This window comes from Dama dama, chromosome 1 (assembly GCF_033118175.1).
Source record: "Dama dama isolate Ldn47 chromosome 1, ASM3311817v1, whole genome shotgun sequence".
NCBI classification, from domain to species: domain Eukaryota; kingdom Metazoa; phylum Chordata; class Mammalia; order Artiodactyla; family Cervidae; genus Dama; species Dama dama.
Window position 1 is genome coordinate 7,575,484 of NC_083681.1, and position 27,482 is coordinate 7,602,965.

Consider the following 27,482-nt stretch of genomic DNA (forward strand, 5'->3'; position numbering starts at 1 on the left):
CGATTTAGTCAACTGTTTACCCATTAAGATGTAGAAAAAGACTCCACAAAGGTTTTACAGAAAAACAGATCTTAAAGCATCACAGTAAAGCTGAATACATTAACATATATTAGATAGCTTAACCAGTACGATTTTACTCAACTGCATTAGACAGGAAAGAAAACAGAAAAAAAAATCCTCAGTAAACCTTTCTAATTTTTCAGTCTCATTAATTGAACAAAAGGACCTCAGGGACCACTCTTTTTATACTGGACATGCCTTGGTTTTGTTTCTCCATTATCCAACTATTTTATAAGAGACTGCCTTACATAGGGTGCTGGTTAGCAATCACTCCGAATGCTTCGGCTATTCTTTGGGGGGCAGGGGGGTGACCCTGGTCTGGCCATTGTAACATTCCATTCCACTGTCCATCGATAATCCAAGGAATGAACATGAAAAATATTCTCTCTGTTCTTCAATACAATTGCATTTTTGTCACAAAATGAATCAGAAGATTTAGAAAGATAGCAATGGCAAAAAAAAAAGGGAATGTAAACACAGTATTTATTGTACTTATTGAGCACCCAGTATAGAGGACAACATTGGTTCTTTACATTTGCATTATATCTAATGTACACAACACATTGACCCAATAAAGCTATAACTCAGTAAATTTATTTACCTCAAATACAATAGAGAACTAAGTCAGGAAATTATCCCTTCAAAGTATGTGCAGTTAGTGGCTTAATATAAATGAAAGTAAATCAGTAGAAAGAAGGATAAAGATGACTCTGTCAATTAATGGTCCTGGTTTCCCACCCTTACAAAGAGAAGAACTCTGGAGAGGGAATTCTCTCTGACAGAATCTGAGGCTAGCATTCTAATAGCACACTTAAGTTTAAACTCTACCATTAAAGAAATACAAAAAAGAGTTCAAAATGTACAAAGTCAAGTGACATAAATAGTCGCTTGTACAATAAAATATGCAAAATAATGAAATTATATAATAAAATATAATTTTAAGAATATGCTTATAAAATATAATTATAAATATAAAGTTTATTATAAAACATAATATTATATATTATGTTTTAATTAATAATAGGCATTTCTGATTTCTAAAATAAGTTCATGTGAAAAAGACATTTAAAACCAGTACCATAAGCTATCCAAAGCACACAAATAACATATGCAGTGAAGAAAAGAAATAATTATTCAACCAAAAAAATACAAAACCATTACTATAATCTAGTGGGCAATATAGATAGGTGAGACAGTTTTCCAGGACATTTAATACAGTACAATATTTATTTACAGCATTGTGATTTACATAATCCTTGTCCCCTACATATAGATAAAATAATTTTAGATCACCAATAAGGTACCTGCAGATGACTTTGTCTTTTTAATAATTCCTCCTTCTTGCTGCTACTAATGGCAGAATACACACGTAAAAAGGTCATATATCGGCTTGGTGTAGCACCATATGCTTTACAAGACTCATGGATTAATAAAAATGATTTTAGAAAATCAGGATCAACTAGAAAGAGAAAAAAATAACAATGTAAGTATGGTCCATTAAGAATTAGAGAAAATAAACTTAACTCTATCTTTTTCTACTCAATGAAATTATGAGATAATATATTTGCTTAAAGGTGAACAGGTATTCCTATGTATCCATTCATAGCTTCCATTTTTCTTATTAATTTGCATTATTTAATTTCAGTGGTCTCTATACTTCAACTGTATTTATCTCTCTTTCCCTGTATTCCTCATGACAAGTTTTATTGCTGCAAGAAAGATAAATCTACAGTTTCTCAAATCAATTAATTGGGACTAGGTAACATGTAGTCTAAAAGTAATCTTACTAAAAGCTATACGACTGGAAAAGAGATACCAAACCAAATAACACCTATCCATTCGTATTTACATGGGAACAAACAGGGCTTCAAAAGCCAGAAAATTAAGAATAAGCTCTCGTTAGATTCAATATACACTCCCGTGCTCAGTCACTCAGACATGTCTAACTCTACAAACCCATGGACAGAGGAGCCTGGTGGGTTCCTGTCCATGGAATTTTCCAGGTAAGAATATTGGAGTGGGTTGCCATTTTCTCTCCAGAGAATCTTCCTGACCCAGGGATCAAACCCACATCACCTGCACTGGCAGGCGGATTCTTTATTATTTGAGCCACCTGGGAAGCTGATACATACGTGACCAAACACAGTCTCTCTCTCTCATTGTCTCAACCTATTCCCCTCTATATTCTCTACCCCAGTGAACAAAATCAACTTCCAGTAATTTTTTCCAAGCAGAACGTGAGAAATATTCTTGCATCCTTCTTCTTCCTCACATACAACAGCCACTAGATAACCAAATCCTATTTAGGTTACCTCCTAATACCGCCCAAGTCCATTCCTTCCTCTTAGATTAGGAGGCAACAGCCTTCTATACTGGTCTATAGTAACCCTGTTTCTCTGAATACCAATGTTTCTAATATCTGAAAAAAAAAAAAAAAAAAAAAAACAGGTGAATGCAGAGACTTCTCTTTCTAAAACAAGACTCTGATTGCATCTCTAACAAAAACCTGTCAATTATCCCAGATCACTAACAAGTCAGAATCCAAATTCCTTCTGTAGCATGATATGGAAGGTTCTTCATTACCAACACTGCTTACCTTATGGCATTACAAAACGGCAATTATTTCATCAATAAAAGCCAGGTAAAATCAGTTTCATCAAAATACTACCTGATTTCTTTTTCTTTTCTTCTTTTCTTTTTTTGTCACTATAACTTTCTTCACCACCCATTTCACTGAGTAACATTTCAGGTATCTGAAACAGGAAGAGTATCTCTTTAAACCTCAGTTCAGTATGAAAAAAGTTTAAGTAAATCCAATATCAGAGGTAAAAAAGAAAATTAACACAACACATAAAAAGTATCAATTGGACTTTTCTTCTAGGATTCCTTCCAGAATAATAAAAAAAAAACAGTACATCAGTCTTTGGAAAACATTTCCTAGTTGATACTTTGACACATATCAACCATTAATTGATTGGAAATTAACAGCACACAGGAAAAGTTTCAACATCTCACTTGAATAATGATTAGACTTCATGAAATGAATAAAATCACTATGTTGATTGAATTAGAAAATAATCATTTAAAAATCACAAAGTAATAAAATCAAATGTTTTATTTGGTATCAAACTAATAAAATGCCTTCATGACATAAAGGAACAAGAAGGATTCTTAGCCTTCTTAAATAAGAAATAACTAAAAATAAATGAAAATAATTTCATAATTGATAACATAATTGACATCAACATAATTGATAATTCTAAAAACTATCTATTGTCTAGTCACAGCAAGGTTTTTGCCACTATCACAAATAAGAAAATTAAGTCATGAACAGATATTAAACTATATAAAAAAAATTTTGTAAACCCCATTTCTGGGGGAAAAAAAAATAAGTAGAACTCTAAAATTTTAAAATTAAGCCAAAACCTCTAACTTATTTCACCTTATACAGTTCACATTCCAAACAAGTACAAGTAATCCAGGTAATTAGGTTAAAAAATCATCTTTTTCTTCTCAGACTGAACAAAACGTTAAGACAGAAAATCCCTTAACTAGTAGAGGGTTTAAAAGTGCCATGATTCTTGAGCTAAAGAATTTTTTTTTTCTCACATACTTTCACTGATTTCTGAAAAAATACTGAAGCAACTGAGAGAAAGTTTTAAATATACACTTTTAAATCAATGGACATTTCTTTGAAAATCACTTTCTTTAAAATACTCTATCCCTTACATTAGTTAGCTTGGTTGTGGTAATCATTTCATAACATAAAATATAAGAAAACAACACGATATACACCTTAGATACATTCAATTTTTTTGTGTCAATTATACCTCAATAAAGCTGGAAGGGGTGGGAAAGAATCTATCCCTAAATAATATCCCACATTAGGAAAGTTTTCCTGCCTGGTTTCAACCACATTCCACTTCACTTCTACTCTACCTCCCAGGAGATAAAAACAGCCCTTTCTAAAGAGAGTTGAATGAGTATATTAACACTATTCATTCCTGCTAATACTGTGACCTCTCAATTCCTTGCATTCTTCTCTTTCTGTTATCTATCACCTTTTCCCAAGCCACTCTCCTCCACCACGTCAAATGCTCACATCCTAATACCTTGTTATTAACAATAACTGCAATCATTTCACGATCTCACTTGCAAACACCCCCCTCTTCTATCACTACACTCCTGTCTTACCAGCTCATTCCTTTTGCAATGAAAATAATCCTCAGATTTCACCAAGACCTACAGTCTATTCAATCAATAACCTTTATAATGTCATTCACCATCTTCCTACCATAATTCCTCAGCTTCCTTGGCCTTCCCGTCAGTTCAGTCACTCAGTCGTGTCCGACTCTTTGAGACCCCATGGAATGAAGCACGCCAGGCTTCCCTGTCCATCACCAACTCCCGGAATTTACTCAAACTCATGTCCATTGAGTCGGTAATGCCATCTAACCATCTCATCCTCTGCCGTCCCCTTCTCCTCCCGCCTTCAATCTTTCCCAGAATCAGGGTCCTTTCAAATAAGTCAGTTCTTTGCATCAGGTGGCCAAAGTATTGGAACTTCAGCTTTACCATCAGTCTTTCCAATGAATATTCACGACTGATTTCCTTAAGGATGGACTGGTTGGATTTCCTTGCAGTCCAAGGGACTCTCAAGAGTCGTCCCCAACACCACAGTTCAAACACATCAATTTATCAGCACTCAGCTTTCTTTATAGTCCAACTCTCACATCCATACATGACTTCTGGAAAAACCATAGCTTTGACTAGACGGAACTTTGTTGGCAAAGTAATGTCTCTGCTTTTTAATATGCTGTCTAGGTTGGTCACAGCTTTTCTTCCAAGGAGCAAGTGTCTTAATTTCATGCCTACAGTCACTACCTGCAGTGATTTTGGAGCTCAAGAAAATTAAGTCTTTTACTGTTTCCACTGTTTCCCTAAGTATTTGCCATGAAGTGATGAGACTGGAAGCCATGATCTTAGTTTTCTGAATATTGAGCTTTAAGTCAACTTTTTCACTCTCCTCTTTCACTTTCATTAAGAGGCTCTTTAGTTCTTCTTCAGTTTTTGCCATAAGGGGGGTGTCATCTGAATATCTGAGGTTATTGATATTTCCTGACAATCTTGATTCTAGCTTGTGCTTCATCCAGCGACATTTTGCATGATGTACTCTGCATGTAAGTTAAATAAGCAGGGTGACAATATACAGCCTTGACGTACTCCTTTCCCATTTGGAACCAGTCTGCTGTTCAATGTCCACTTCTACCTGTTGCTTTTTGACCTACATACAGATTTCTCAGGAGGCAGGTCAGGTGGTCTGGTATTCCCATCTCTTGAAGAATTTTCCACAGTTTGTTGTGATCTACACAGTCAAAGGCTTTGGCATAATCAATAAAAAAGAAGTAGATGTTTTTTCTAGAATTCTTTTGCTTTTTCTATAATCCAACAGATGTTGGCAATTTCATCTCTGGTTCCTCTGCCTTTTGTAAATCCAGCTTGAACATCTGGAAGTTCTCAGTTCATGTACTGTTGAAGCCTCACTTGGAGAATTCTGAGCATTACTTTGCTAGCATGTGAGAGGAGTACAATTGTGCAGTAGTTTGAGCTTTTTTTGGCACATACTCAACTAGCAAAGCAAAGCCCCAGTCCTGCTTAAATGCAAGTCACCACTATTTCAGGTCTGTAACGCTGAGTGCACATGTGACTGGAGAAGAAGCACACAGCTACACTGACTGGCCTCAACGGAACTTTACAATCACTAGCCTCATGTGAACCCGTAATGCTATCCAGCTGTTGCGATCATACTCCATTCTCCTAAGCCTTTCACTCCTTCCCTCTTCTAAAACACTATTCTGCACATCCTCTTACATCTCTTCAAGATTCCAAAATCTCTTCCCTCAACTTTTCTCTCAAGTGATTTATCTTAGTTCCGATTTCACTCAGAAAAAGAAACAACCCGAAGTGTCTAAAACTTCCCAATGTAACTCCTGCCCACCCGCTTGGACCCAGAGCCCTGTACTCAGCTTCCTTTCCTGTTGCTACAGATGACGCTTTCGTTCTCCAAGCAAAGTGAAGTGAGAGTCACTCCACTGTGTCCGACTCTTGGCGACCCCATGGACTATACAGTCTGTGGAATTCTCCAGGCCAGAATACCGGAGTGGGTTAGCCTCCTTTCTCCAGGGGATCTTCCCAATCCAGGGATTGATCCCAGGTCTCCTGCATTGCAGGCAGATTCTTTACCAGCTGAGCCACAGGGAAGCCCAAGCAAAGGCCTGTCCATAATCCTTTCATCTGTGTAACAGACCCATATGCTGTCTAGACCCATGGACACTGCTCCAGCAATCCCCGCCTTTCATATAACATATGTTTTGTTTCCTCTCTTGCATTCCCAATGGCATATGAGCACGCTCCAGTTTGTCCCATCTTAAAATTTTTTTTTAATTATTTTATTCCCACTTCCTGCAGTTACTGATCCATTTTTATCTTCCACTTTATAACAAAAGTCTTCAAAAGAGGTGACCCTATTCACTCTCCACTCTTCTCATTCTTTCTGAAATACATTTCAATACAGTATTTTTTTCCACTACTAACTGAAACTGCTTCATTAAAGTCACTAATGGACACAAGTTGCTAAACCCAATGATCAGTTTCCAGGCCTCATGGACTCAGTTCATCCTTCCTTGCTCCTTCAAAATGCTGTTTTCACTTAGCTTCTAAGCTTCACCTGTATTCACAACTCCTGTTTTCCTATTTTCCTAGCAGTTACTTTGCTGGTTCCTGTTCATCTCAGCCTCTTAATGCTGAAAGTGCCCCAGGGGTCAGCCTTTGGATCTCTTCCCTTTCTGCTAATATTCACTCCTTTAGAAGTATTTGTTCTCAAAGCTTTAAAAGCCACTTAAACTCTGATAATTTCCACAATTTGCCTGTATGCCTGACCTTTTCCCCTGAACTTCTCAATCTTCCAACTCGGATGTCCGACACACCTCATATTTAATATATCTAAAAGTGAAGGCTTCATCTTCTCTTCTCAAAATGTTCCTCTCATAGTCTCCCCTCAACTGACAGGTATTCCAGTCTTTCCACGAGCTCAAGCCAACAGACTTTCCGGTATCCTCAACTCCTCACTTCCCCTAATAACTTACTATAATCTGTCAGCAAACCCCACATTTGTACTGCAAAACAGACCAGCATCTACCAGTTCTCACCCCCTCTACCACTATATCCTGAGAGCAAGTCATCCTTGTCACTCACCAAGGTTACCGCTTTATCAGCGGTATCGCTTTATCGCTGCTTCCCCCTGATCTTCTACAGTCTACTTTCAAACAGAAGCCAGTGTAATCCCATAAAACACCAGAACAGTTTTGCTCACAAGCCTCCAAGGAGTCCCTTGAAAGTGAAAGTGAAGTTGCTCAGTCCTGACCAACTCTTCGAGACCCATGGACTGCAGCCTACCAGGGTCTTCCATCCATGGGATTTTCCAGGCAAGAGTACTGGAGTGGGGTGCCATGTCCTTCTCCAAGGAAGAAAAGCTGAAATCCTTATAAGAGCATCCAAAGCCCCACCCTAACTGTTCTCTTAATCCCCCGACCTCATCTGCAACTACTCTCCGCCTTGATCACTGTAACAAATGAACGGGCCCGCAAGTCACCAGGCGTACTCTCATCTCAGATTCTTCCTGTAGAAAGCTTTCCCTCCAAATATCCCCCAAAAGAATGTAAACTCCATGAGGGCAGGGACTTGTGTCTCTCTTTTCTCTGCTACATTCCCAGTATATAGAAGGGTGACACATATGAAGCATCCAATAATTACTGCTTCTTAATGAATACCTCTTGTTCATGTAGCCTCTTCAGACTGGAATAACTTTCCTCTATCTACTCACTGAAACCTATCAAAAGGGTCATCTCAACTGTAAAATGTTGTCTATTATCTCAAACTATGCTCCTTTCTCTGAATCATGACAGGCAATAGTTTGCACTTCTACTACTACGCAGCAGCAGCTACTATACAAAAATAAATCAATGATTGGAAATATGAGCATCATTCAGAGATAATATTGAAAATTATTATTTATTCAAATGAAGCAATGTAAAAGGCTTCCAGTTGAGATGGTTTTTAAGTTCACACTTTAAACTCATACCCCTTCAAACACATATCATAACAATGACAGATTTTTTCAAAAGGCACCTAAATTTTAATTGAAACAACTGCTAAAATTATTGCTGTGATATTTTAATCATAAGCTAGTCTATAACAGACTAAGTAATGAAATGCATAAAATTTTTAAAATATAATAAACATCTCTGTGGTCCTTAATTAAGAACATAATCTTACACCTAAAATTTTGTAGTCAACTAAACTGTCAAGTTCAAGAGTATGAAGAAAAGAAAGTTATTTTCAAATATATGAGAGATGCTCAGTGCCACAATTAAGGTAGTATTATAATAAACACCAAAGGGAAGTTGTGACAATTAGTAACTTTAAAAAGAATATGCGCTTATTTTTTATTTCCATATTTAAACATTAAACTTACTTTCTTCATACTGCTATCTGACCAAGCCTCCATCCACAACACCTGGCACTTCTTATGCAAAGCAGGATTGCTCTCACAGTTTATTATGAAGTTTAAATTTGTGGAATCCATTATCAAAACAATATGCAAGTTTTGTTGCACTCCTACAAAAATAAAATAAATATAGTCATGGAATATTACAATAACAATATTTGAAGAAATCCATATATGGCCTGCTTTTATGAAATTCAAATTTATTGAAACTGGATGGCAGAAGCTGTTTAACAAAAGAGCAAGCTATGAAACAGAATAAGTGAAAAATCTGCCTGCAATGCAGGAGACAAGAGATGCATGTTTGATCCCTAGGTTGAGAAGATACCCTGGAGGAGGAAACAGCAACCCAATCCAGTATTCTCACCTGAAAAACCCCAAGGACAGAGAAGCGTGGCGGGCTACAGTCCAAAGGGTCACAAAGAGTCGCACACGACTAAACGGATGAGCATGCCTGCAATGCACACCTATGTGCTATGTTTGTGCAAGCTGGGATAAAATATCCCCAAAAGATATGATATTGCTGTTACTTTTCAAATGTCACACTGGATTCTATTAAATAATTTTTTTTCTTTTTAGGATTTTTGTTTCAATATTCAGAAACAAAACTGATCTCTGGTTTTCTTTTAGGAAAAATATTTTTCCTTGTTTCAATGTCAGTATCATTTTCTCTTCATAAAAAGGAATTTAGAAACTCCCTTTATTTTCTATGGTCTGAAATAGTTTTAAAATAGCATTGAGATGATCTGTTTCTTAAAGGTGTGGTAGAAATTCCCTCTAAACCTAAAGGAGAGAGACGGGAGGGTAGCTCTTTAACAACATTCTTTGTTTCATCAATAATAAATGTTCTTGTAGAAAAATAAAGATGATCATTGTAATAGGTGTGTCTGGGTGGTGTCACTATTGCCTTATTTTGCTTATCAATTTTAAATATCCACTGTGTACACAAAACTGCTTCTATAATGTTTCTTTAATTTCAAAGAAACTACAGAATGTGAAGTGAAGTGAAGTGAAGTGAAAGTCACTCGGTCGCGTCCGACTCTTTGCAACACCATGGACTATACAGTCCATGGAATTCTCCAGGCTAGAAAACTGGAGTGGGTAGCCTTTCCCTTCTCCAGGAGATCTTCCCAACCCAGGGATGGAAGCCAGGTCTCCCGCATTCCAGGCGGATTCTTTACCAGCTGAGCCACAAGGGAAGCTAACAGCACTGAACCAACGTTAATTTCTCTGCTGAACAAATGTACTACAGCCGTTACAGCAGGATGCTAACATGAGGGGAAGCTGGGTGAAGGCTACACAGGAACTCCCCTGACCATCTCTGCAACTCTTCTATAAATCTAAAAGTAAATATATATATACATATATGAAGAGGTGACATGGGGCAGAAAGCTGAAAGCAGCGAGGGGCCCCAGGCTGACGGAGTGAATGTATATTCTGTACTATGTGAGTCTACGGCAGGGAAGGGGAAGGCCACCCTTCCCCCACACCAGGACTCAACAGTGGGGGCTTAGCATGATCACTCGCCTTCCGATATGGCTTCCTGGGAAAGGGGAAGGACTCATTGGTTGGTTTCCCTGGCAACCGGCCCCCACCCCGAGGTGCTGGCCAAAAGTCATCTCATTAACAAAAGTCATCTCATTAACAGAATGTGGCACAATCTAAATAATCCACTAATTCTCTAACATAGGTACTAAGTTTACCACATGGAAACAAAAGCAGCAAAGTAAATATCCCAAAAGACATTACCATACTTTCATCCTTACCTTTTGCTAAAATTTTACTTAACATGTTTTTATTATAGGTTAGCCTTTAGTCTACTTACCTGCTATTTTCTAAAAGTTCTATAAAAAAGAAAAAAATATAAATTACCAAATGGGCCCAAAATTTAAGATACCTTTGCAATCTAATGAGAAAATAAGGTAGACTAAATGGCATTAATTTCACATGAAGCACAGTTATATTAATGAACTCTATGGCACTTACTATACGTGAAGTAGTTGAAGACTGGTCCAAAAAATCCATCCTGTGAAGCCTGATCTTTAAGAGGCAAGAGCAAGGGCTCTAATTCTTCGAGAGTGTAGAGTCCAGGAACTTCACCTGCAGAACATTATATTTCTTCTGTGATTTAGCTACATTACACTAAATTCAACACACATTTTACATACATGATTCTTCTTCTACTTTTATATTAAATAATCTGTTATTCAATCTTTGTTTCCAAAACAAGCAAGCCCTATCACCTCTATATTATTCACAAATATATACCTGTAACGTTCATTCAAAAAAATTCAAACTCCTCCCACTAACTGTTCATCTATCTGCCTTTCCAAGTCCTTCTCTACCCTCTTACCTCAGTGAACTTTTTTGTGTTCTAAAATGTTAATGAAATATTTCCTCTTCCTGGAATACATCATACCACAGTCTTGCTCTGCCCCGTATCTTCCACTAAAAATACTGTTTATCCCTCAAGACACTACTATGCCAACTGCCATGCCCATGAGCCTTTCCTGAATACCAACATGTTAGAGAAAAGTACTCTTTTCTCTTGAATATCCAAACATCACTGTTGGGCATTTATCACATCATTTAATAATGAATGAATTACTTCTCCCTGCCCACTTAGATTTTAAATTCCCAGAAGGAAAATATTTAATTATGATCAATATTAACCTTAGGACATTCCTGGCAAAGAATCTAAAACATAAATATTTGCTAAATAAATCGATAAATGAATGAATGAGCTTGTTACTAGAAATCAGGAGAACTAGTCATGGCCTGCTACTATGCAACAGAATGATGAAAATCAAATAAAGGTGGTAGGACTATAAGAATTTGATAGAGGGTTTGTTCACCACCATAAATCCAGTTATTTAATAAATACGTATTAAATCAACATATTTGTAGTTCACAAGAAACTATAAGATTAAGTGAAAAATTTTTTTCTGCATTCATGAAAAGTCCAACACAGTCTAAATCACTACTTTTCTTTATGCTCATCTCAGAGGTAGCAGATCACGACCCAGTTATCAGCCATGTACATATTCAAACACAAGCACATACATATAAATGTGCTCTATGTCTTTCTCTAAATTTGAGCCATACCAAGATACCCTTGTATTCATAAATTTAATAAAGAAAGTTAGTTCTATTTACATACTCTGTAGGCAATAAGAATTTGAAATATAGAAAAGAGACCAAAGGGGCTATTAAGTACTTTCTCTGAAAGTATTTTTCACATAAATATTTTTGCCAAAAAATGTTAGAAAAATTAACAACCAAAATTTAACTTTATGACTTTTGCTGTTATATGTTGATAATAAACACCAATTTGTCTTACAATAAAAATAATTACTGGGTTAATGCTTATCTGAATGTTTGCTTTCACAAATTAAAACAAAAACCCTGAATATCTGGCCTAAAGGAATATCAGCCAAAAGGAAGAAAGTCGCCATCTAGTGACAATTTAAGCAATATGCAGGAATAAGAACTTTAAAAATCAAAATGAAGTGAAAGTGAAAGTCAATCAGTCTTTGCAACCCCACGGACTGTCCATGGCATTATCCAGGCCAGAATACTGGAGTGGGTAGCCATTCCCTTCTCCAGCGGATCTTCCCGACCCAGGAATCAAACCGGGTCTCCCACATTACAGGCGGATTCTTCACCAACTGAGTTATCAGGGAATCCCTAAAAAAAATACGTTATTTACAAAAAAGGCTTAGTACTTTCACTATACCACTACCTCTACTTTGACAAAAGTTGATGTACTACTTGTCTAACTAGAGTCTTTCTCATTTGGGCACTAAAGTATAGACACCTTACTTTATAAATTAAATGTTTTCTTCAACCTAAGCTATTAAATTCTGAAAACAAAAAGACTACTTCATGCAGAGCCTACCTAGCAGGATCCAAAACATGTATTATATAAAACCACACTGGAACAAGAGCATCCTATAAACTTGTCCTCAGTCCCTGGAGTGGAGCAACTAGAGAGCTGAAACTAGATTTAACAAGGATTATTTTATACTTAAGAACCAAAACACTCGGTCCAAGTTCAAACAAGCTGTGCCATGCTTAGTTGCTCAGTCACATCTGACTCTTTGTGACCCCATGGACTGCAGCCCACCAGGCTCCTCTGTCCACGGGGATTCCAGGCAACAATACTAGAGTGGGTTGCCATGCCCTCCTCCAGGGGATCTTCCCAACCCCAGGGATCGAACCCAGGTCTTCCACATTGTAGGTGGATTATCTACCGGCTGAGCTACCATGAAAGCCCCAAAACAAAGCTATCTCATACTAATTATATTAACAATGATTATACATTACAAGCAGATTCTAATAACCTTCATAAATTCTGCAGAAAAGGAAGAAATATAAGAAACTGCAGGTATTCTCCTCAGGAATTCACCAAAAAGATCAGCTGGCTCCAGAGACAAGAGTATACCACAATTCAAGAAATACGAGATCTAATATATCTGAAATTTATCTGCTATTATACAGCCATATTTAAGGCCATACTATAATTATTAAATTATTCCACTAATGATGGACAGTGAGGTTCCAGCATATTTCTTATTTCTTACATATTTCTTTACAGTTCTTTTATTTCTACAAACTAAATTTCTACACTTTAATATAATGTCTATATCAAAGGGTATAGCACATTTTATAAGTACTGGTTGATAATTTTCCCAAAAGTCCCACCAAAAGTGTACAAGAAGGCAAATTATTCAGTATATTTACCAATATCAATATTTAATCATCATATTTATAGAATTCGACAACCTCTTGGTTTCATAAAAACAGGGTTTCTCAGTTCTCCTGCTCTGAGCATGTTTCATGTTTAACCTTCTAACACTTTAATAGAAGCTATGCCAAATATTTTTTTTTAATCATCGATTTTTTTTTTTTTAATTTACAGTATTGTACTGGTTTTTGCCATACATTGACATGAATCAGCCACGGGTGCACATGTGTTCCCCATCCTGAACCCCCCTCCCACCTCCCTCCCCATCCCATCCCTCTGAGTCATCCCAGTGCACCAGCCCTGAGCGCCCTGTCTCATGCATCAAACCTGGACTGGCAATTCGTTTCACATATGATAATATACATATTTCAATGCCATTCTCCCAAATCATCCCACCTTTGCCCTCTCCCACAGAGTCCAAAAGACTCTTCTATACATCTGTGTCTATTTTGCTCTCTCACATACAGGGTTATTGTTACCATCTTTCTAAATTCCATATATATGAGTTATTATACTGTATTGGTGTTTTTCTTTCTGGCTTATTTCACTCTGTATAGTAGACTCCAGTTTCATCCACCCCATTAGAACTGATTCAAATGAATTCTTTTTAATGGCTGAGTAATACTCCATTGTGTATATGTACCACAGCTTTCTTATCCATTCATCTGCTGATGGGCATCTAGGTTGCTTCCATGTCTGAGCTATTATAAACAGTGCTGTGATGAACACTGGGATACATGTGTCTCTTTCAATTCTGGTTTCCTTGATGTGTATGCCCAGAAGTGGGATTGCTGGGTCATATGGCAGTTCTATTTCCAGTTTTTTAAGGAATCTCCACACTGTTCTCCATAGTGGCTGTACTAGCTTGCATTCCCACCAACAGTATAAGAGGATTCCCTTTTCTCCAAACCCTCTCCAGCATTTATTGCTTATAGACTTTTGGATAGCAGCCATTTTGACTGGTATGAAATGGTACCTCATTGTGGTTTTGATTTGCATTTCTCTGATAATGAGTGATGTTGAGCATCTTTTCATTTGTTTGTTAGCCATCTATATGTTTTCTTTGGAGAAATGTCTGTTTAGTTCTTTGGCCCATTTTTTGATTGGGTCATTTATTTTTCTGGAATTGAGCTTCAGGAGTTGTTTGTATATTTTTGAGATTAATTTTTTGTCAGTTGTTTCATTTGCTATTATTTTCTCCCATTCTGAAGGTTGTCTTTTCACCTTGCTTATAGTTTCCTTTGTAGTGCAAAAGCTTTTAAGTTTAATTAGGTCCCATTTGTTTATTTTTGCTTTTATTTCCAATATTCTGGGAGGTGGGTCATAGAGGATCCTGCTGTGATCTATGTCGGAGAGTGTTTTGCCTATGTTCTCCTCTAGGAGTTTTATAGTTTCTGGTCTTACATTTAGATCTTTAATCCACTTTGAGTTTATTTTTGTGTATGGTGTTAGAAAGTGTTCTAGTTTCATTCTTTTACAAGTGGTTGACCAGTTTTCCCAGCACCACTTGTTAAAGAGGTTGTCTTTTCTCCATTGTATATTCTTGCCTCCTTTGTTAAAGATAACGTGTCCATAGGTGCGTGGATTTATCTCTGGGCTTTCTATTTTGTTTCACTGATCTATGTTTCTGTCTTTGTGCCAGTACCATAATGTCTTGATGACTGTGGCTTTGTATTAGAGCCTGAAGTCAGGCAGGTTGATTCCTCCACTTCCATTCTTCTTTCTCAAGATTGCTTTGGCTATCTGAGGTTTTTTCTATTTCCATACGAAGTGTGAAATTATTTGTTCTAGTTCTGTGAAAAATACCGTTGGTAGCCTGATAGGGATGGCATTGAATCTATAGATTGCTTTGGGTACTATACTTCTTTTCACAATATTGATTCTTCCAATCCATGAACACGGTATATTTCTCCATCTATTTTTGTCCTCTTTGATTTCTTTCACCAGTGCTTTATAGTTTTCTATATATAGCTCTTTTGTTTCTTTAGGTAGATATATTCCTAAGTATTTTATTCTTTTCATTGCAATGGTGAATGGAATTGTGTCCTTAATTTCTCTATTTTCTCATTATTAGTGTATAGGAATACAAGGGATTTCTGTGTGTTGATTTTATATCCTGCAACTTTACTATATTCATTTATTAGCTCTAGTAATTTTCTGGTGGAGTCTTTAGGGTTTTCCATGTAAAGGATCACGTCATCTTCAAACAGTAAGAGATTTACTTCTTCTTTTCCAATCTGGATTCCTTTTTTTCTTTCTGCTCTGATTGCTGTGGCCAAAACATCCAAAACTATGTTGAATAGTAATGGTGAGAGTGGGCACCCTTGTCTTGTTCTTGACTTTAGGGGAAATGCTTTCAATTTTTCACCACTGAGAATAATGTTTGCTGTGGGTTTGTCATACATAGCTTTTATTGTGTTGAGGTATGTTCCTTCTATGCCTGCTTTCTGTAGAGTTTTAATCATAAATGGATGTTGAATTTTGTCAAAGGCTTTCTCTACATCTATTGAAATAATCATACAGTTTTATTTTTCAATTTGTTAATGTGGTGTATTACATTGATTGATTTGCAGATATTGAAGAAGGCTTGCATCCCTGGGATAAAGCCCACTTGGTCATGATGCATGATCTTTTTAATATGTTTTTGGATTCTGTTTGCTAGAATTTTGTTAAGGATTTTTGCACCTATGGTCATCAGTGATACTGGCCTATAGTTTTTTTTTGTGGCATCTTTGTCAGGTTTTGGTATTAGGGTCATGGTGGCCTCACAGACTGAGTTTGGAAGTTTACCTTCCTCTGCAATTTTCTGGAAGAGTTTGAGTAGGATAAGTGTTAGCGCTTCTCTAAATTTTTGGTAGAATTCAGCTGTGAAGCCATCTGGTCCTGGGCTTTTGTTTGCTGGAAGATTTCTGATTACAGTTTCAATTTTTGTGCTTGTGATGGGTCTGCTAAGATTTTCTATTTCTTCCTGGTTCAGTTTTGGAAAGTTGTACTTTTCTAAGAATTTGTCCATTTGTTCCAAGTTTTCCATTTTATTGGCTTATAGTTGCTGATAGTAGTCTCTTATGATCCTTTGTATTTCTGTGTTGTCTGTTGTGATCTCTCCATTTTCATTTCTAATTTTATTGATTTGATTTTTCTCCCTTTGTTTCTTGATGAGTCTAGTTAATGGTTTGTCAATTTTATTTATCTTCTCAAAGAACCAGCTTCTGGCTGTTGATTTTTGCTATGGTCTCTTTTGTTTCTTTTGCATTTATTTCTGCCCTAATTTTTAAGATTTCTTTCCTTCTACGAACCCTGGGGTTCTTCATTTCTTCCTTTTCTAGTTGCTTTAGGTATAGAGCTAGGTTATTTATTTGACTTTTTCTTTTTTCTTGAGGTATGCCTGTATTGCTATGAACCTTCCCCTTAGCACTGCTTTTACAGTGTCCCACAGGTTTGGGGTTATTGTGTTTTCATTAATTATTATTTTCATTTTTATTATTATTTCATTATTTTCATTCATTTCTATGCATATTTTGATTTTTTTTTTTCTTCTGTGATTTGTTGGTTATTCAGCAGCGTGTTGTTGAGCCTCCATATGTCAGAATTTTTAATAGTTTTTCTCCTATAATTGAGATCTAATCTTACTGCATTGAGGTCATAAAAGATGCTTGGATTGATTTCAATTTTTTTGAATTTACCAAGGCTAGATTTATGGCCCAGGATGTGATCTATTCTGGAGAAGGTTCTGTGTGTGCTTGAGAAAAAGGTGAAATTCATTGTTTTGGGGTAAATAGATATCAATTAGGTCTAACTGGTCTATTGTATCATTTAAAGTTTGTGTTTCCTTACTAATTTTCTGTTTAGTTGATCTATCCACAGGTGTGAGTGGGGTATTAAAATCTCCCACTATTATTGTGTTATTGTTAATTTCCCATTTCATACTTGTTAGCATTTGCCTTACATATTGCGGTGCTCCTATGTTAAGTGCATATATATTTATAATTGTTTTATCTTCTCCTTGGATTGATCCTTTGATGATCATGTAGTGTCCTTCTTTGTCTCTTTTCACAGCCTCTGTTTTAAAGTCTATTTTATCTGATTTGAGTATTGCTACTCCTGCTTTCTTTTGGTCTCTATTTGCATGGAATATCTTTTTCCAGCCCTTCACTTTCAGTCTGTATGTGTCCCTTGTTTTGAGGTGGGTCTCTTGTAGACAACATATATAGGGGTCTTGTTTTTGTATCCATTCAGCCAGTCTTTGTCTTTTGGTTGGAGCATTCAGCCCACTTACATTTAAGGTAATTATTGATAAGTATGATCCCATTGCCATTTACTTTGTTGTTTTGGGTTCGAGTTTATACACCCTATCTGTGTTTCCTGTCTAGAGAAGGTCCTTTAGCATTTGTTGAAGAGCTGGTTTGGTGGTGCTGAATTCTCTCAGCTTTTGCTTGTCTGTAAAGCTTTTGATATCCCCTTCATATTTGAATGAGATCCTTGCTGGGTACAGTAATCTGGGTTGTAGGTTATTTTCTTTCATAACTTTAAGTATGTCCTGCCATTCCCTCCTGGCCTGAAGAGTTTCTATTGAAAGATCATCTGTTATCCTTATGGGGATCCCCCTGTATGTTATTTGTTGTTTTTCCCTTGCTGCTTTTAATATTTGTTCTTTGTGTTTGATCTTTGTTAACTTGATTAATAAGCGTCTTGGAGTGTTTCGCCTTGGGTTTATCATGTTTGGGACTCTCTGGGTTTCTTGGACTTGGGTGATTATTTCCTTCCCCATTTTAGGGAAGTTTTCAACTATTATCTCCTCAAGTATCTTCTCATGGCTTTTCTGTCTTCTTATTCTGGGACTCCTATGATTTGAATGTTGGGGCGTTTAACACTGTCCCAGAGGTCTCTGAGGTTGTCCTCATTTCTTTTAATTCATTTTTCTTTTTTCCTCTCTGCTTCATTTATTTCTACCATTCTATCTTCTACCTCACTTATCCTATCTTCTACGTCCGTTATTCTACTGCTGGTTCCCTCCAGAGTGTTTTTGATCTCATTTATTGCATTATTCGTTTTATATTGACTCTTTTTTATTTCTTCTAGGTCTTTGCTAAACCTTTCTTGCATCTTCTCGATTCTCGTCTCCAGGCTATTTATCTGTAACTCCAATTTGCTTTCAAGACTTTGGATCATTTTCACTATCACTATTCGAAATTCTTTATCAGGTAGATTCCCTATCTCTTCCTCTTTGGTTTGGTTTGGTGGGTATTTATCCTGTTCCTTACCTACTGAGTATTTCTCTGCCTTTTCATCTGTTTAGACTGCTGTGTTTGGGGTGGCCTTTCCATATTCTGGCAGTTTGTAGTTCCTCTTTATAGTGGAGGTTCCTTGCTGTGGGTGCGGTTGGTTGGGTGGTTTGTCAAGGTTTCCTGGTTAGGGAAGCTTGTGTCGGTGTTCTGGTGGGTGGAGCTGGATTTCTTCTCTGGAGTGCAATGAAGTGTCCAGTAATGATGTCAGTGGGTTTGGTGTGACTTTGGTCAGCCTGTATATTGAAGCTCAGGGTTATGTTCCTGTGTTGCTGGAGATTTTGCATGGTATGTCTTGCTCTGGAGTTTGTTGGCCCTTGGGTGGTGCTAGGATCCAGTGTAGGTATGGAGGCGTCTGCTGATCTCCTATCAATTAATGTTCCCTGGAGTCAGAAGTTCTCTGGTATTCTCAGGATTTGAACTTAAGCCTCCTGCCTCTGGTTTTCAGTCTTATTATTACAGTAGCCTCAAGACTTCTCCATCCATACAGCACCGATGATAAAACATCGAGGTTAAAGATGAAAAGTTTCTCCACAGTGAGGGAGACCCGGAGAGGCACACAGACTTACATGGAGAAGAGAAGAGGGAGGAGGGAGATAGAGGTGACCAGGAGGAGAAGAGGGGGAATCAAAAGGGGAGAGAGCAAGCTAGCCAGTAATCACTTCCCTATAAGATAATTTCACTTGAATATTATTTATATCATTTATTTTTCTTTAAATAAAACCCATTCACTTGCCTGAAGACAAAAGGCTATTGATCATCTCCAGAAATGTAGGATGTACAAACTGGTAATCCTCAAGAAGTAAAACTACCTGCTGTGCTTCAACACCAGCAAGATGCAGCACCTGCACAATAAGAAAGTACATTCTGAAACCCATTAAAAATTTTTTGGCAAATATTGGTAAAAATTTTCATTCTGTAGGTAAACTAAGTTATTTTTATTGACTGATACTTTATTGAGGAATCAAAATATAGTTTGGAAAGTAAATTCAGTTCATAAACACTAATGGGAGAACATTTAATTCTTTTATAGCTTGAACATTAAAAGCTAGAGGATTATTTTTAAATACACCCACATATGTCTTAAATTCTACTTTTTGTTTAGCTTACCAAGCCATATAACATCCCATAATCTGAGGTACTGAGAGCTAAAAACATAATTTTGCAAAATCATGAAGAAAATAATCATAAAAATAAAATAAAGACTATATTGTATATCAGAGATTTAAGGGCCATTCAAGCCTTTTAGAATAATAAATAATTAGGATTTAAAACCAAATAAAGTAAAAGACTGTGAGGTACTTACATGTTTGAGATCATTCTTGAAATGCTTCAGTTCATATCCCCTGGAAATCTTTGGTGAAAACAGCACTGCTCCATGCATGTGACTGACTAAAGAAGTGATGGTCCTACGACCCACACCACTGCGTCCTGCTAGCAGAAGTGAACCTCCAGGAAAACTCAGCACTCTGTCAATCCTAGACATATATTCCAGGACTTCTTGGAAAAGCAAAATATCTAAATTCTGGTTATCTCGTCCATAGTGAATAAGACCCTTTTTAAAAAACCACAAACAATATTACATAATTAATATAAGTCCCAATTATATAACAAATTGTTAATTGTCTAGATTAAGATATTATATTTTTGGTGCACTCAACAAAAGAGGTTAAGTAAATATGTGTTGTCTCACATTCTCTTATCTATCCAGTAATCCAGCTACATGGCACTTTCTAAGGAAAAAAATTACATGATGTCAAACAAGTGCAGGAGTCCACAACAGTCAGTTACTTTTGAATATCTTTAATATAACTAGTAAAAAGCAGTGTAAGATAAGCAGGTTGTATGAAGACTTCAAACTCTCCAATTTTTACCATTTGTTACCGAGGGAACATTTCATGCAAAGATGGGCACAATAAAGGACAGAAACAGTATGGATCTAAGAGAAACAGAAGATATTAAAAAGAGGTGGCAAGAATACAGAGAAGAAACTATACAAAACAGATCTTCATGACTCCAATAAACACGATGGTGTGATCACTCACCTAGAGCCAGACATCCTGGAATGTGAAGTCAACTGGGCCTTAGGAAGCATCACTACGAACAAAGCTAGTGGAGGTGATAGAATTCCAGTTGAGCTATTTCAAATCCTAAAATAAGATGCTGTGGAAGTGTTGCACTCAATATGCCAGCAAATTTGGAAAACTCAGCAGTGGTCACAGGATTGGAAAAGGTCAGTTTTCATTCGAATCCCAAAGAAAGGCAATGCCAAAGATTGTTCAACTACCGCACAATGGCACTCATCACACATGCTATTAAAGTAATGCTCAAAATTCTCCAAGCCAGGCTTCAACAGTACATGAACTGAGAACTTAAATATGTTCAAGCTGAATTTAGAAAATGCAGAGGAACCACTGATCAAACTGCCAACGTCCACTGGATCATAGAAAAAGCAAGGGAGTTCCAGAAAAACAACTACTTCTGCTTCATTGAATACACTAAAGCCTTTGACTTTGTGTATCACAACAAAACAGAAATTTCTTCAAGAGGTGGGAATACCAGATCTCCTCATCTGCCTCCTAAGAAACCTGTATGCAGGTCAAGAAGCAACAGTTAGAACTGGACATGGAACAACAGACTGGTTCCAATTGGGAAAAGAGTACATCAAGGCTGTATATTGTCATCCTGCTTACCAAACTTGTATGCAGAGTACATCATGTGAAATGTGGAGCTGGATGAAGCAAAAGCTAGAATCAAGATTGCTGTGAGAAATATCAATAACCTCAGATATGAAGATGACACCACCATAATGGCAGAAAGCAAAGAGGAAGAGCCTCTTAATGAAGATAAAAGAGAAGAGTGAAAAAGCTGGCTTAAAATTCAACCTTTGAAAAGCTTAGATCATGGCATCTGGTCCCATCACTTCATTGCAAATAGATGGGGAAACAGTGAGAGACTATTTTCCTGGGCTCCAAACTCACTACAGATGGTGACTGTAGCCATGAAATTAAAAGACACTTGCTCCTTGGAAGAAAAGCTATGACAAACCTAGCAGCATATCAAAAAGCAAAGACATTACTTTGTCAACAAAGGTCCATATAGTCAAAGCTATGGTTTTTCCAGTAGTCATGTACAAATGAGAGATTTGGGCAATAAAGAAAGCTAAGCACAAGGAACTGATGCTTTTGAACTGTGGTGTTGGAGAAGACTCTTGAGAGTCCCTTGGACTGCAAGGAGATCCAACCAGTCCATCCTAAAGGAAATCAGTCCTGAATATTCATTGCAAGGACTGATGCTGAAGCTGAAACTCCAATACTTTCATCACCTGATGTGAAGAGCTGACTTATTAGAAAAGACCCTGATGCTGGGAAAGATCGAAGGCCAGAGGAGAATGGGACAATAGAGGATGAGATGGTTGGACGGCATCACTGACTCAATGGACACGAGTTTGAGTAAGCCCCGGGAGATGGTGAAGCACAGCCTGGTGTGCTGCAGTCCATAGGGATGCAAAGATTCGGACACGACTGAGCAACTAAACAACATAACAACAACACATGAAGTCAGTGTGCACAGAGTATAAAACAATTTCCAAACTCTCAAAATGCAGTGCCAAAATGAAAATATTTTGTGAACCCTCGTTTTTATGTACTGCTCAGATACGAATCAAAAGCCTATAAAGAGGTAGTATGCCCTGCCAGGAGCCATTGATAGAGGGAAGGTAGACAGAGAGGACAGCTTTCACATATTTAACAACATCTGCATATTCCCAAACTCTGCAATATCCATTCCAGTCAAATAAATCAGTTTACCAGACCATGAAAAACTTTTCTTGGTATAAAATCCATACTAACTTCCATACAAATATTAATCTTTGAAGCAATCATATGCAACATGGTTGCTTATTACAATTAATATCAAAAAAACAAAAAACCCATGCTGCAGGACGGTGCTGTTAAAAGCTTCACTGAAACAGCAGCATCCACGTCATTTGGGAGCCCATCAAAAATTTGGATTCTTTTCTGATTTTTTTAAGCTCAGATTAGCACCTATTGAATCAGACTTTTCACAATGGGACCCAATCATCTATATTTTCCTGTTCTCAAAGTGATTTTAATGCTCACTAAAGGCTAAGACCACTGCTCTAGGATGAGCAGTTAATATTACATTAACTGTTAATATTATATTAACAGTGGTATTTCCCAATTAATATTAAGTCTTCTAATAGTTCCAACCTCAGATACCTTTTCCCAGCATGAATCTCAGCAATTTTAGACTTATCTGTGTAAGTACATGTGCTTCTGGTTAGATCTGACACACTGGGCTAACTTCTGTAAGACACAGACCAGTTTCTTCTATTCTATCATCTTTTACTTTATACCCTCAGAAAGCCTGCAACAAATATTTTGAAAATGCCTTTAATCATAATCAAATCCCAATTCAAATTCATGATTCATATCATACCTTTTTAATAACATCCTTAAGATCTGAAGAATTTAGTTTTCCAAGTGGTTTTCCATGGGGAGGCAAAGGTTGTCCTGGGACTGACCTTGTTCCTGAATTATGTCGGGCTCCCCATGTAACATAGAAATTATCTGTAGAAATGAAAGATATTTTTTCTTCATATGTGTTATTTCTAATGGGAGTAGTATCAGTAAATATATTTCACACTAAACCATTTTTAACTTTATTAGTCCAAATAAGAACATCCCCAAAAAGGCAAAGACTAATTACTTCAAAATGGCAAATAAAACAACCTCAAAATTATTGTTGAAAAAAACACAGGTTTATAAATAATATTAAGATCCCTATCTTTTAAAATAAAAGAAAAATTAATCAAATTGTAATTATAAAATAGAAACACCACAACTGTCCTTAAATTTATCTATCGCAGTGTTCCTGTTACCGTACAAGGAAAATCTGTTCCCCATTCTATTGAAACTTTCCCCTCCCAATTCCTCTGGGAGACTGTGCCATCAGTCTTCTTGTCATATAGTGCACTCAGCAACAGCCCTCCCTTCCCTAGACTCACGTTCTCCTTTCTTTCTCCATCACATTTCTCACATTTTCTGCTTAGCAAAAGCACTATCTAAACTCTTACTTGGGAACAACAATACTGCCATAAGTGCCAAATCCAAATCTTCTTTACAGTCATTACCCTAACATGACTTGTGTGCATCTCCTTAACAGAGCTTTTTCCCTTGAATCTATACTGGGCTCATCAAGTCACTACCACTATTCCTTTTCAGCTGTCCACTTATCACTCATATTTTTTATTTTCATTGGGATCCAAAGTCAGCCTGTTATGCTTTAATTCTATAATAAATACTCCCTTGGAATTATTTAATCTTATTCTGTATGTTAAATTATCAACTATCTAAATGTATACCAAAATCTGATTCATGATCTATAGGCAGGTCTCGCAGCTCTAGTCTAGGCCCATATTTCCAATTGCTTAACAGACATATAACTCGTGCATTCATTCATTAAACACATACCTATCACAGATGTGTATTTAAACACTGTAATATGTTGGAAATGAGTAATGAATAAAACAAACCTAATTTCTCCCCTCATAGAAAGGATAAACTTTATGTAGACTCCCAAAAGACACTTGAAAAACATTCAAACACATGTAAAAAAACAACTAATTATCTTCATATCTCATCATTTCTCAACTATAAGAGCATGCTCCTAACTCATATCCCTGCTACAAGCCTCTGCCCCATCAAATGTATCCTCACCACTACTACAGTCACAAATACAAAACAAAATCTGATAGTGCCACTGCACTCCAATATCATATAAGGCTTCCCACTGCCTTAAAAAATTTTCCTCATCAAGGCAATTTGGCTACAATTTGGCTTCACTGACTGCTTGAATCTCTTATCTTTCTCTGTGTGCCACTACATACTCTAGTTTTCTCAAACCTTTGGCTCTTTGCATATTTTTTTTCCTTTGTCTAGAATGCCCTTCCTCTCTTCTTCACTAAACACAGTCATTCTTTAAGACACAGCTTGTGTACAGCTGAGTCGCTCAGTCGTGTCCAACTCTGTGACCCCGTGGACTGTAGCCCGCCAGGCTCCTCTGTCCCTCAGATTCTCCAGGCCAGAATACTGGAGTGGGTTGCCATTTCCTTCTCCAGGGGATCTTCCTGACCCAGGAATAAAACCTGGGTCTCCCGAATTGCAGGCATATTCTTTATTGACTGAGCTACAAGGGAAGTTCAAGATACAACTTGGTTTTCTGCAATCTGCTCAAAAAAAATTAAAATCTTAGGTGTTAATCTAACGAATATGTTATAAGACATATGCTGAAAATTATAGAACACTAGCGAAAGAAAGAAGAGTAAATAAATGAATAAATATATTATGTCCATGGATTAGAAAAATCAACATAATAAAGAGATTAATTTTTCCTGAAACCAATATACAGAACTAATTCAATTCCTACCACAATCCACAACACTATATATACAGACAAGATTAATCTAAAATTTATATAGAAACGCAAGGGAACTAAAATACCTAGAATGATTCTGAGAAAGGAAGAATAAATAAGGAAATAGTCAACTGGATTTTAAGACACTAAGCTACAGCAATCAAAACTCCTTTACTGGCAGAAGGGCTGACATACGTCATGGAACAGAACTGAGAACCCAGGAGCAGACTTACACAACTAATTTTTGAAAATGTGCAAAAGCAATTCAAGGCAGAAAGGTAACCTACTCAACAAACAGTGCTAGAACAAGTGGACAACAGCAGGCAAAGAAGTGAATTCTGACCCAAGTCTCACTCCTTACAGAGAAATTCACTCAAACTGGATCACTGATTTAAAATATAAAACTATAAACTACTTATGGAAAAACAGTAGGGGAAAATCTTCAAAATTTAGGACTACACCTAGTTCTTAAACTTGACAGCAAAAAAACTTTGAAAAACAAATTGAGCCTCATAAAATTAAAACTTTTTTATCTATAAAAGACTCTATTAAGAAGATGAAAATACAAGCTACAGAGTGGGAGAATATATTTGCTTATCACATATTTGATAAAAGAATAGTAGCTAAAATATACAATGAACTCTAAAAACTCAAAATTTAAAAAATCCAATTAGAATGTGGGCAAAAGACACAGAGACATTTCACTGAAGAGGACATACAGAAGGCAATCGATGCTCAGTCTCACTGAACGACTTCATTTTCAAGACACAAAAGAAAACCACCATGACGCATCAATACACACTCATCAGAATGGCCAAAATAAACCCGTGCTGACACCCAATGCTGGCGAGGACGTGGAGCAACTGGACCACTCATATACTGCTGATGGGAATACAGAATGAAATACAGCTACTCTAGAAAACAGTGTGGCACTTTTGTAAATTTTTAATTAAGCACACAAGTACCATTCAACACTGCAACTGCATTCCTGACCATTTATCTCAGAGAAACAAAAAAGTCCACAGAAAACCTGTACATAAATGGCTATAGCAGCTTTCCTCCTAAGAGCCAAACACCAAAAACAATTCAGATGCCCTTCAACAAGTAAACAGTGAAAGAAACGGTAGCATTTCAAAATACCTACTCAGCAATAAAAAGGAATAAGCCACTGAAACACGTGAGAATCTGCATATACCTCCAGAGAATTATCCCGAATGAAAAGTAAGATACTTGAAATGGCAAAATTAAATTCAGAAAAGATGGGTGTAGAGTTAGGTTATTTAATTGGTTTTTTTCCTGTTTCTTGATGTAAGCCTGTAATGCTATGAACCTTCCCCTTAGCACTGCTTTTACAGTGTCCCATAGGTTTTGGGTTGTTGTGTTTTCATTTTCATTCATTTCTATACATATTTTGATTTCTTTTTTGATTTCTTCTATGATTTGTTGGTTATTCAGAAGCGTGTTATTTAGCCTCCATATGTTTGAAGTTTTAACAATTTTTTCCCTGTAATTGAGATCTAATCTTACTGCACTGTGGTCAGAAAAGATGACTGGAATGATTTCAATTTTTTTGAATTTTCCAAGACCAGATTTATGGCCCAGGATGTGATCTATTCTGGAGAATGTTCCGTGTGCACTTGAGAAAAAGGTGAAGTTGATTGTTTTGGGGTGAAATGTCCTATAGATATCAATTAGGTCTAGCTGGTCCATTGTGTCATTTAAGGTTTGTGTTTCCTTGTTAATTTTCTGTTTAGTTGATCTATCCATAGTTGTGAGTGGGGTATTAAAGTCTCCCACTATTATTGTGTTACTATTAATTTCCTCTTTCATACTTGTTAGCGTTTGCCGTACATATTGCGGTGCTCCTATGTTGGGTGCATATATATTTATAATTGTTATATCTTCTTTTTTGATTGATCCTTTGATCATTATGTAGTGTCCTTCTTTGTCTCTTTTCACTTCCTTTATTTGAAAGTCTATTTTATCTGATATGAGTATTGCGACTCCTGCTTTCTTTTGGTCTCCGTTTGCATGAAATATTTTTTTCCAGCCCTTCACTTTTAGTCTGTATGTGTCTCTTGTTTTGAGGTGGGTCTCTTGTAGACAGCATATATAGGGGTCTTGTTTTTGTATCCATTCAGCCAATCTTTGTCTTTTGGTTGGGGCATTCAACCCATTTACATTTAGGGTAATTATTGATAGGTGTGGTCCCGTTGCCAGAAACTATAAAACTCCTAGAGGAGAACATAGGCAAAACACTCTCCGACATAATTCACAGCAAGATCCTCTATGACCCACCTCCCAGAATATTGGAAATAAAAGCAAAACTAAACAAATGGGACCTAATGAAACTTAAAAGCTTTTGCACTACAAAGGAAACTATAAGTAAGGT

General features: G+C 36.7%; 1 protein-coding gene across 2 annotated transcripts in view; it reads right to left on the reverse strand.

The window, feature by feature from the left end:
- Positions 1–27,482, reverse strand: part of DYNC2H1 (dynein cytoplasmic 2 heavy chain 1) — a 408,806-nt gene that overhangs the window by 270,322 nt on the left and 111,002 nt on the right. For both annotated transcript variants that reach the window (XM_061143196.1, XM_061143187.1), the window contains exons 48-54: positions 23,114–23,244; positions 19,959–20,207; positions 19,389–19,497; positions 10,610–10,723; positions 8,594–8,736; positions 2,729–2,813; positions 1,365–1,519 (exon numbers count right to left, since the gene is read on the reverse strand). In XM_061143196.1, the coding sequence (XP_060999179.1) occupies positions 1,365–1,519; positions 2,729–2,813; positions 8,594–8,736; positions 10,610–10,723; positions 19,389–19,497; positions 19,959–20,207; positions 23,114–23,244 (986 nt within the window). The remainder of the gene's footprint in view (positions 1–1,364; positions 1,520–2,728; positions 2,814–8,593; positions 8,737–10,609; positions 10,724–19,388; positions 19,498–19,958; positions 20,208–23,113; positions 23,245–27,482) is intronic.